The sequence below is a fragment of the Pecten maximus genome, chromosome 3 (assembly GCF_902652985.1).
Source record: "Pecten maximus chromosome 3, xPecMax1.1, whole genome shotgun sequence".
Classification (NCBI taxonomy): Eukaryota; Metazoa; Mollusca; class Bivalvia; order Pectinida; family Pectinidae; genus Pecten; species Pecten maximus.
In genome coordinates this window covers 7,154,078-7,166,292 of record NC_047017.1, presented here as the reverse complement: position 1 = coordinate 7,166,292, position 12,215 = coordinate 7,154,078, and the positions used below count along the sequence as shown (strand labels likewise).

General features: G+C 35.3%; 1 protein-coding gene across 2 annotated transcripts in view; it reads left to right on the top strand.

Annotated features, from left to right (window-relative positions):
- The window catches only part of LOC117324645 (neo-calmodulin-like), a 50,920-nt gene that overhangs the window by 17,034 nt on the left and 21,671 nt on the right, over positions 1-12,215 (top strand). The window contains exon 1 of one of the 2 annotated variants that reach the window (XM_033880570.1): positions 6,925-7,861. The exons of the other annotated variant lie outside the window; for it this stretch is intronic. Within the exon in view, the coding sequence (XP_033736461.1) occupies positions 7,769-7,861 (93 nt within the window). The 5' untranslated portion in view covers positions 6,925-7,768. Of the gene's footprint in view, positions 1-6,924; positions 7,862-12,215 lie in introns of those variants that run through there. 2 annotated transcript variants of the gene reach the window in all.

Here is a 12,215-nt window from a genome sequence, read left to right as displayed (position 1 = left end):
ATGTATAGTAATGTACACCGAATCATCCTCTGATGTTTTCAGTCTGTATTTTATTTTGCTAATGTCTTCGATTTCACCGCACCTGCATACAAAGCTCCGCGTACACTACCACACACATAGCTGGACGAAGTCACATGTGGCTCGGTTTTTGCCCCAGGGAAATATGTAAAATGTGTCGTAAGCATGCATTCATAAATACAAAATAACTATACAGAGGAACAGTGAACGTCCCTTATCGATTTCATTCTAATTTGTGCCTCGTATATATATCTTGCGTTGTTAAAGCACCAGAATAAAGGCGTTCTAAAGTTGCGATATTTGTTAACTCTTAATCATATTTGATGTTAAGCCCTGAGTTGTACAAGGATCTATCGCCCATTGCTGTAAGAAGGTGACATTGGAAATTGTAATATTTTCAAATTAATCACTCATTAAACTTTAAACAGTTCAAAAATATTTAACTATCTAAGGATTCTTTAAAACAAAACATGTATTCATCGTATAGACATTTGATTCCTTAATTCTTTGGAATAAATGAGGTTTCCAAGTCTTGCTTAATGACTTGCTTAACATGACTGAAAAAAAGAGGTTGTGTCTTTATTATTTCCGAAATATGACAAATGTACCTAACAAACACACCTTTAAATTTTGAAAACTACACTGATAAAAGTTAGATGATCTTTTTGATAAAGTTAGATATAAAATTCCCAGTTTGCGAGTTTGTGTCATAGGTACATTCTGTTCAAATTCATTTTTCTGTCTTGTAGGTCTATTTTTGTTACCCCGATTCTAATTTCAGGAACCTTATTTTTTCCGGATTCGACCTATTACAGTACTAAAGTCTTATTCATCTTTTCCTTTACAAGGGTCGTTTTATCGATAAGGTGTTTTAATTATAATCATGATCGGTTTGAATATTGGTGTTTTCTTAATGTTGACTAGACGTCATTTTCCCTATCGCCTTTATCAGTAAATTCGGTATAACATCATATCAGTAATTACATATCTTCATCATGGAAAGAGTGATGCAAACAGGAACTGGGTTCTCGAGAAATGTTTTTTTTTTTTAAACAATATCAGAAAATCTTGTAATAACGTTAGGTGGGATAATTTGATGTAGCCCTATGTGTGATACGTAATATTGGAAACTATCTGATATACATGTACAGTATATGCCAGCCCTTGAGGAAGATATGATGTGAACATTTGTTACAAATATTAATAGTCATATGTTTCTTGTTAAATATCTATGGACATAATGTTAATTGCATGGCACTGCAGGTCTTTCTAGTGTCACGTTATACTGGGTTTCTTTTAAAATGTTTTCAAACGCGAGAGTAGTGCTACATCACAACTTTTCACGTATTGATAGGTCCGTTATTCCGGGACGTCTACATTCCAAAGTCTAGCAAAACGTTTCCCTTTAAACATTTTGTATCCCATTTGGAAAACAACCACTGAATTTTGGCAACAAATGCACATAAGAGTCATGAAAAGCAGCGCTCGTTTCTTCTCCTCGAACTGATATGCAGATCAAGTCCTGTGGCGGCAGAACAATTTATTTGAGGTTTTGTCGTAAATTGTTTTCGCTATTGATCAGCCAAGAGAAGTACAATCTACCTGATAGAGACGAAGATATGCTCTTTTGGCAGTACATATACATGTATAATGATTTATACAGGAAGTGGTATGCAATTAATTTGATTAATTACATACATGTACAACGTAAAACACATGGTAATTAAATATATAAGCATTAAGGACCTCAAAGCTTAATTACAAGCAATGATTATATACCGAAATTATGTGCTGTTTAGGAATAATTTGACGGTTGTTAAAACTCACGCGTATTATACGGTCTTTATAAGATGCAACATACGCACCAGCCGACCATCATTGTGTTTAAGTCAGAAGAAAAAAAACCGGTTCTCCTCATTAATAAGTATAGTCTTACTATTGATCGTTAAGTATTTCTTGAGATCTTAAATTTTGGTACATGCATCTTTATTAGGTTCCTCAGCTCCGAAGAGGATGCAATCATAAATCATGTATTCGATATTTTTTTATTGATATTTGAACTATCAGGATCAGTACATAATGCATGCTACACTTTAGAACACTCTTTGGACGATTAAAGCACTAATATATCTGTGATTAGCTATATTGATTATTATAATCTAAAATGGGTCTGTTTCTTGGACAATGATGTCTTAACCAGAGTATAAGAGTTTGACCAGTCAGCATAAGGCTTGTAGAGTACGGGCCAGCCAAATTCTTACAGGAACCACGGAACCAAATGATTTCCCATAGATGATAATGTTAACGTTTACCACTGTCCTGCTTAAATGGAGTTTTGAATACTGGTCCACTAGCCATAATTTTGAAGAATCTCATCTCGGAAACCTGTAAATAGAATGATTAAAAATTCTACCAATTTGAACTTTTCTTATATGGGGCCACCATCTTGTATTGAATTCAGCACCAAAAAAAAAATCATCTAAATTTACAACAAAATACACACTTAATTATCTCCCCCTGACAAAAACAGGCTAGAAAAAACTCATCTTCATGTATTGCCCAGTCCACACATAAAACATTAGAAACTCCTCTCACCTAAATATCGAATCATTAGGCCCCGATGCATTCACCTTCCTATAAAATCTTCTGCCCAAACGGGGAAAACCCACAATTTATTTTTGATTTGGTTCTGTGGTCCCTACAAGAGGGTTGAGATATACTTATATGCAGAAAATACCCCATTTTTTTATTATTTTTCTAACATACTTGCAAGCAAATGTAAGTTTTTATGAAAGTCTTTCATCTGCAATATTCCTTGGAATATGCGTCAATTTGATGACTTTATCAGTAACGACATGGTTGCTCAATGTTAAATGATGATGTTGACGTTAAATTATTAAGAGCAGCGTCATATAGCGCGTGCCAGCTTGCCAAACACGATGCTTGAGGGACCCCTGTCTCACTTTCATGGGGGCGAATGATTAATTTTATCTAACTCTATTACTCTACCCTATTACGTATCTTATATGAATGTTACATCAATGCAAGGAAACGTTTGCGTGACGTGTTGAATTGTTGACGTGACGTCATTCTATTGTCGCCGTGATGACATGGTATTGTTGACGTGACGAAATTCAATTGAGATCGTGCACGTGTAGCTTTTTTAATCCTTTTTTTTTTTTTTTTTTTTTTTCACTCAGAACTGAGAATATATATTTGTTTTCGACTTTCAGCTTGCACAAATTATATTTTTCCATTAAACATGTTTTTCTCTGTTTTACACTCATTTAAATGGACACACATTCGCTTTTTTAATCCTAGTGTGAGATAAGAAAATCTCACACCGCTAAAATAGTGGATATCCTTCTCCAGGGTAAGATAAAACCCTTTGCAGTATGTGAGAATTAGAATACCGTACATATTGCTTACAGCAACCTATGCCAATTTAGTATTTACTAAGTTTTGAATCATTCGAAATATTGATGGTCCGAGCTCCGAGGACTAAAATAAGAAAACAAAAAACGTCAAATCAATGAATCGCCATTGTTTCGTCATCACTTCGAGATGTCAAGCCAGATGTTTGGTAAGGAATTGTGCTGACGAAATAACACCTAAAATCTGCTTACTGCTACACAGCAAATGGAAGCAATATATCAGACAGGCGCATCGTTTGCAATTTTGAATCAATATTTGTAACATATTAAGTGCTTGTACGCAATATTCCAATGCATCACTATTATATAATCTGAAATAATGTTTCATCATTGGTCATACTGTTAATGGTCTATTATTTGAACAATAACAAGAAAATGCTTCCTCTTTGTTTCCTAAATACGAAATTTTACTAGCCCATTCCGGTATAATGGGCCCGGGAAAGATATTTCAATATCGCTGACATGACATTTCAGGTAAAATGTACCATTAATTTTGCCGTTAAGTTTGACATATTCAAATCAGTCCTAACTGTATATTGTGTGGGCGTTGCAAGTAAAAGAGGATATCTAAACGTGTCTTCAGTATTACCAAATATATTTGATGAGAGAGCCATATGAGTGAAATATATTTTGTATTACTGTAAATACTGTTAGATATTCTGTTTATGACATTTTCATAGCAAAATATACTTGGTCAGCTTAAAATCTTCTCCGTTGTCGTTTATAAGGAATGTTTTGATTTGTCAAAAAATGAAGAATGAATTTTCGACAATTATCTGGTATAAATGAAATGAAGACGTATCAAATATCAAATATTCCTCATAAATATTATACAGTAGTACCTCGGTCTTTCCCCCTGTTTCTTGTCAAGAACGGATCTCCGTATGAACTTGAGGGGTTGAGGTAGAGCGGGATATGGGTTGTCAGCCGTTCAACACAAATTGAGCAGTTAATTACAAAAAAATCAGTACGTTAATGAAGGGCAGTAATTGAAACGACACGGACCCCTAAAAGGCTGTTATTATTATAATTGATATATTATATAAATTATGTATTTTTTTTTAATTATGACAAGTAATTGGTTATTAACTCAAACATATTGGACATCGTTTATATAATTTTCTTTATGCTGAAGTTATTTTTGTCCAATCACCTATTATTATGTAAGTAAAAAAAAAACACAATAAAAAAAAAAAAAAAAAAAAAAACACTGGCGGATTCATCTGAATTAACAAAACCTTACTCGATCTGAAATGTACAGACAAAGGACAGACTTTAAACAAGACCCCTAAAGACGGTAATTGTCTTACACTTCCATGTCAGCAAAGCGAAGGTCTCATTTTGGCGTTTGTAACAAAAATGAAATAATAGAAGCAACAGAACATATGGAAATGTTGGCGAACAAACAATTATTACTTACTTACCTGCATCAGATGAAACGCTGTTTTATATTTCTCCGTCATGATTCGGAATATCAAAGAAATGGTGATATAACTTTAAAAGTATCTCTGAGACATGCGCACTGGCAGTTTAAGTTACCTCAGCAACTTGATTATCTAAGAATTTCAAAATGGCATGATATGGACTAAAAATGACGCCCAATCTGATCACTAATAAAACATGAAGAAGCTTATCATGCATGTTATTTTATTTTCATAACGGAAATGTAGGGGAAATTTAACTAATTTGTACTAAGGATTAGTAAAACGAGGTCGGAAAATATTAACAAAATATAAACAAACAAATGCAACTAAAAGGACAAGGATTTCGATTCATTGTCTTCCCATGTTGTGACCGTCTTGCCAGTATGGAGATAGATGTGGAGAAATGCAAGGACGAGATAGAGAAAGAAGATGATACTATTGCAGAGATGAAGAATGTCCTTTTGCGTCAGAAGCGGATAATGAATAAGGCATTGGACACGGCCAACAGAAATGTACTTGCAAAAGCAACATCCGTATTCAAGGAATACACGAGCAGGGAAGAGAAAACCTGGGACATCCATAAAGGGTAATGGAAGTAACAGGTGTCAAGCTGAATGGATACTATATGACATTGCAGCAGTACATCGCATACCCAGTGGTACTCGCTAACCACGTCCGGTTATTGTAAAATTCTTCAATAGTGACATCAAAATGCTGGAGACAAATAACAAGGAATTGTTGAGAAAAGCAAGGCTATACATATCGGAAGACATTACCCGTTTTCTCCTAATGGACAAAGTACAAGCCAGTGACAGAGTTGAATACAGTTTGTACTGCCACTGTAATATGTTCCACGAGTGAAGTTCAATATTTGATGGTATATACTCTTGTCATTTTCGGAGGGCGAATGTGATTAATATAAGTTGTTGTACCATTATCAGTTAACAGTCAAATTATTGCCCGAGGTGTTGGAATCAATTGTTTCTCTCGACCGTTCCAACTCTGAAGGGCAATGATTTGGCTTTTAATTGTTAGTGAAGGCATATTGTTTTATTACAGGAATAACCAAATATTGGCAATTTTAGAAGACCATACTGAAACAGACATAGTTTTATTACTGTAATCGCGAACAGAAAGACGCTTCATTATTGTCCTTTGAAAGCTTAGTCGCGTGCGGATGTTCCACGACGGTGAACATTTTTGACTGTTGATTGGTCAGCAGTTTTGACTGTATACTGTCTTGTTTCGGTTTTTCTGACAATTCTCCTGGGAAACAGTCGAAGATACTGAATTTACATTCACACAGAGAGCAAGGTACCAAAAGAGCAGGACCAATTGGTCACACCATCAAAGGATTAAGAAAGTATTGTAACTAATTGATATTTAACATCAGTATTGCATAGGTGGCTTGGCATGCCTGTGGATAGATGGCGATATCCTCCTAATGCCAGTTGCTCATATAACTGACAAATATATATGTTAAGATCTACTTAGTAGACAGTCTGTCGGTGAACAGTCCATTACCGAAAAGGTCGGCAGGGCTCTCTTGGGTCGAATATAATACTTTCATCGCTTTCGTATGTTGGGAATAGTCATCAATAATTTGTAAACTGCTCGAATTCCTTGCTAGGTGGCAAATTGTCGTTTATGCATTGTGATAAAATTCACAAATCTAACATTCTATATATAAATTGCGTGTTTTAGCACGTGACAAAGGTGGTGAAAACGCACGACCATATCAACATAATGATGTCTGCCAACCGGTTGTATTCGCATGCAGGTTATATTTATACACCACGATATGAGTAAGTGACACAGCATCCCTTTGATATACAATTATCCAGTCAGACTGCGCGTGTGTTACATCCACACGTGCATACACGTGTAAAACAATTACCCAACAGCTATAGGATCCTGTTTTACCGCATTGTTCGCCTGTTAATTGTTGTAAAACCATTGTACACCATGTCCCCTACATTAAGCAGTTGATGCACCGCCAGTACCGGCGTTCCAGTATGCATTGTCGCAGTGGGACGCGTGTCGCACCCTAGTACATGTCACTGTGATTTACTAGTGCGATTCTATGTACTAATGTTCACATAACCGAGGACAGCATAATTATAGCCATCACGCTACGCCTATCCGAATGGCTTTCATTAGAAGTTCGCTCCGAAATAATAATAATGACATACCGACTATAAAAAAACAAAACGTCTTTTTTATTCGCAGAAATAATAACGTCCAGATTCTTTTTGAGGAAGGACTGTGCGAGTTTATGACGTTTTGTGAATTTTTATGTCCATTATAGCTTGGCGTGGTAAGAAAAGTTCTTTATATTTGTCTAATAGGACAAAAATAGAGTGTAACCTCTCGTTGCCATTCCAGACACACGCCGCTTCAAAGTTTCTCCTGTATGTTTGATATCACATCGCTAATAACACACACTCCGATTGCACATGGCAATAAACTCGCGTAATGTTTTTACGACCAGATGTTCCACGTAGAATGATGCTCCTTTTGTGGTTAAATCTCGACCACTGAGATTTCATCAAATGACCGGCATGGTTTTTTTAAGTAGATCTCTCTTGTAGGTAATCGGTAGTGTTCCGGCAAGTTGTCTAAGAAAAAAGTATAAAGAGCTGCTGCGTGTTGGATATGCAGTATATATATACGTATATATATCACTGTCATCGCCTTGTGTATTCGATATGCATGGTATCCATTCGTCACACAAGTACTGGTACTGCCGCGGGACAATATGCAAGGACCCAGTGATGTGAATGTACTAGAAACGAGAACCATTTATATTCCAGAGGATTTATCAATATTATCGGACCACGAGAGTGTCAAAAATATCAAACATCCATCAAAGTGGGACAACCGGGAATAAAAATGTCCAAAGACGAATCTATGTCGGATCTTCGGATTATCATCACTAAATTATCGAAGCAATGCAGACGGGATTCCAACGGAGATCTCATACCGGTGAGCGAAAGTTTAAATGACACATGCTGCACGTGCGGCTTCTCTCAGCGTCCGACCATCTGTTGCTAATGGTGTCGGACGTGGGAGGGACAGTTGATGTTGTTTGAATCGTAGAAAGTTTTGTTTTATCGGGTTTTGGTTGTTAATGTTACACAATCTCGGGAAGAATGTACTGGTTGGTTCAATGTTGAGGCTATATAGGGGAAGCTTAGCTCTCCGTTGGATGGGTCATATCGCACAAGGTCAGACTTTGAATAATTTATTTTATACTCTGGTGTGTGAACTTAATGTATGCATACATGTTCTTCTTAATGCCTGTCTATTATCGGTTCTGTAAATCCTCATCACCATTCTCATCATCATCATCATCATCATCATCATCACAATAATGCTTTAAAAATTCAATTGAATGTGATAATATTTCAACACAATTAAAAAAATATTGAAAAAAATGAATGTGCCTTATACGAAAAAATATCAAAAACAAAAGCAAAACAGTGCTACCATAAAATAGAATTAACAACAATTCGTCATTTATTTAGGAAATGATCTGTATTGGCACACTGACAAAATACATTTTATGAGCAATGGAAAAATTCAACAATTTTTTTTATATCGCATTACGTTTAAAATGTTATATACTTAAGGTACCATACTGATTGATATCCAGTGTCGTATCCGAACTTCAATCATATATATCCTCAACCGATGAGTAACTCATATATATATATATATATATATACATATATTTATACATTTTTTCGAATATTATATCGGGGCGCCCTCTTTATGTATCCTCGGAATCTGTAATTGGAAATCACATACGTGTCAATTGCCATTTTCCTACCGGGGACTATCATCGTCTTCGTGGCGAGAATCTATAGTCACAGTGCGCCGGGACATTATATATACCAACTTATCAATATAAGTAGCACACAAGCACTTCAATCAGGTTGTTTTGATGTGTATATTATCGCAGTACAAAAGGTGTATATGCAACGCTACCCTATATCTGCGGTAAAATGCAATCGAATTTACAACCCCCTGTGGAGTCCCAATCCCGTTGAAACCCCTTCAGCAACAGACATGCACAATTCTATTTTAGATACGGTTCACTTTATAACAGGAACTGTGTCTCCGGCTGAAACACCATAGCGATTTATATTTACATTATTATCCTATATGTAGAAAGCTAATTGTGTTTGTGTTCCGTTGCTGTAAACTATTCTTAGCTAAATAGACAATGGTTTGGATAATTTGTATTGCTTTACATTTAGTGTTTGGTTTTTGTTTTCTGGTGCGTATAGGAACCAAATTGTTGGATCTATTATTGTAAAACCATACTTGGCTTTTACATTTGTTTACCGTTTAGTCAGACAAATATTGATGTTTGAAGTGCATCTTCAATATTTTTTGTTTATTTAATCCATTGCTCAATATTACTTTAATTTGCATTAGTCTGACATTGATATATACATTTATCTTAAACAGTATGACCATTGTATACTGTATGTATATGTATATATTCTTTTTCGAAAGCTTAATCAACATTTCTCAAAAACAGCATAAAACACATTATCACTTTCTCATGAAGAATTGTGCTAATGGAGACAAGGAACGGAATACTCAAGTGAGCAAGGCATTGTCAATTGCAAGAAAACAACACAAACTACCAACAGAATAGCAAAATGATTATTCTTAGTCAATATAAGTCAAACTACAAAAAAGTAGGACAATCGAATTTAGAATCGATATGTTTTTCTTTAAATTCCTGAAATAGAAACATAAAAATTAAATCTTATGTGCTTCGTTAATTCTCTATATTGAGGTTTTTGTATGACACATGTCATGAAAGCGCCAAAATAAAATCACCAAATTATACAGTCGCTGGTATTAAAATGTTAACATTACGATTTGATATTTATAAATGAAATTTTATTTCTATGAAAGCAACAAAGGCATGTCAGCTTGAGTGCACCAAGTGTTTTGCTCTGCCATTGATACAAAAGTTATGATTAATAAAATTTGCGTCAATAATGTTTGCACTCATGAACCAACATAAACACTGTTCATAAGAACAGATTAAAACACAATTTATTATCTCTAATCCAGATGACAGAAGTCGGTATTTGATTGAACATGGGCATCGAAATACGGCTAATTTCAATACAGGTTTGGTGGAAATACCAAATTTCGATACAGCAAAATAAAGCAACCCTTTGGTGTCCTAAAAACACCAAAACGCCGCACCAAATTATCGCAATATACGATACTCAACTTAAAACGTTATAAACATGGCATTTTGTATGAGACTACACTGACATAAACATATTATAAATAACAAAATTGTCATCTTTGCGATGTCTAGGTAGTTGTTAAGTGCATCTTATATATACACATGTATGAGTGTACGTATAAACAGCACGTATCGAGCAATGAAAATTAAGAAAGCCTTTTTCTAACTGTGTGTTGGTTTAGAACACTCCCGAGGATATAATGTTCGTACTAATCCTACGGAGTAGTTTGTTTATATTTCAGAGTTAAAAAACCATTGCATTCCGTCAATATGTTTTCATTCAGTGATTGAAGTAGGCGATTATTTTCCAAAAAGAAGAAAAATTTTAACAATATCTAGAAATTGCAAAAAATAAAAGAAAAGGAAAATCGTGTTCATATCATTACGACATTCCAAAAGGTACTATGTCAAGGTTAGAACATGCTGGTGTCATGGGTTGTACTAAACACTGAACATCTTACGCATGTTAGGTAACAGGGTATCGGAACGTAGTCATAGGTGCTTTTCACATTTGTATCTTGATGTCACGTTCAACACTTGATACAAGACATAAGTTCATATAGTACATATTTATATTACGGTGATTTACAAAAAAAGTCCTGAGGTGAAATCCAAAATCTCAAGAAAAAATGGATTTAATGACCATGCTCCTATTTCTGGTATTGAAATGGTGAAATGTTATCATGTTATCAATCAAAGGCGACATGCGTGCAAAGAGCACAGTCAGACATGCCATTAAATGAACAAGAATACTCGTCAAAATAACACAGTTGGCCAAATGCCACGTCCTTGTGAGGTAAATGTGTGATGATAAACAGAACAGTTACATCTTCTCCAATAATTTGTCTTTAGGGCACAGTGCTAGATTTGACACTAACAAACTATTTATATCTATTTATATCGTAGATAGTTCTGTAAAATGCCAATTTCGTTCTCGACATTGCATGACAAAGCCAAATTGTTTGACACATCTTCATCGGCTGAATGCAATTTCGTAGCAAAGTTTGTACAAAATGTAAGTAATTTCTTATCGATGAAGTGTCAGCTCAATGATTGGCAGAGAGTGTTGTTGAAAGCATCATCATGCAAGCAGACGACACGTCGTGTGAAACCCATTAACTCCAATGACGTCCGACGCTGACGATTACAGATGTTTTGCAATGGGTTGGTTCCTGGATCTAATTAATTGGCCTAAATCTCAGAGAATCCTATGTCCGGTTACGCACTCAGGGCTCTACACTCCCAATGGGTCATTCTCGTCCAGAACGTAATACGCGCACGACGGGTGAATCTAGTGCAGAAATGCGATCTTCCCTTTGGAAGCACTATTCCCATATAGAACTGTGATATATATTGATATGTATAAAGTGATCTGGTGATCATCCCTACACAGTTGTTATTGAAGTGTTCTCAAAGGAATAAGTCTGATCTGCCTGGGCACTGCTGTACAAGCATCAGATAATCATTTTAGTTTCTTTCACATGTCTGTAAATAACTTATACATGTAATATTATTTATTATCACGGCAACATTTCACCTACCCTTATGATGACCACTTGAAACATTTTCTGATCTACAATTTGATTGAATCTAACTATTTTACAATATTTATTAATTGAGTTACATCAATTGATTCGAATTACTATTGTTGACCGTGATGAAAGCGTTCGTTTAATGGATTTTGATAGAGGGATTGCCCGTTTTGCTAAATGTATGTATTTGCCGCAATCCACTACGGGTGATATGATAGTTTTACTTATTTCCAGCAATAGTAATGGCTTGATGCCATTAAATGTCCGACTCTAAACTACAGTCAAACCTGTATTAAGAGACCAACAAGCAGACCGGCAAAAACTGGCCGCTTAAGACAGGTGGCTGTTCTGACCAGGCTCGGCTATAAACCACAGCCAAGTTTGCATACATCCACGGGTTATAGTAACATTTTAGTGGCGATGTTGGCTGCTATTGCAATTTGGATACTTCTCCTTTTTACAACAAAATGTTTATGATTTGAAGATATATTTCATTTCATTAATGTCGTACAACTCAAATAAATGT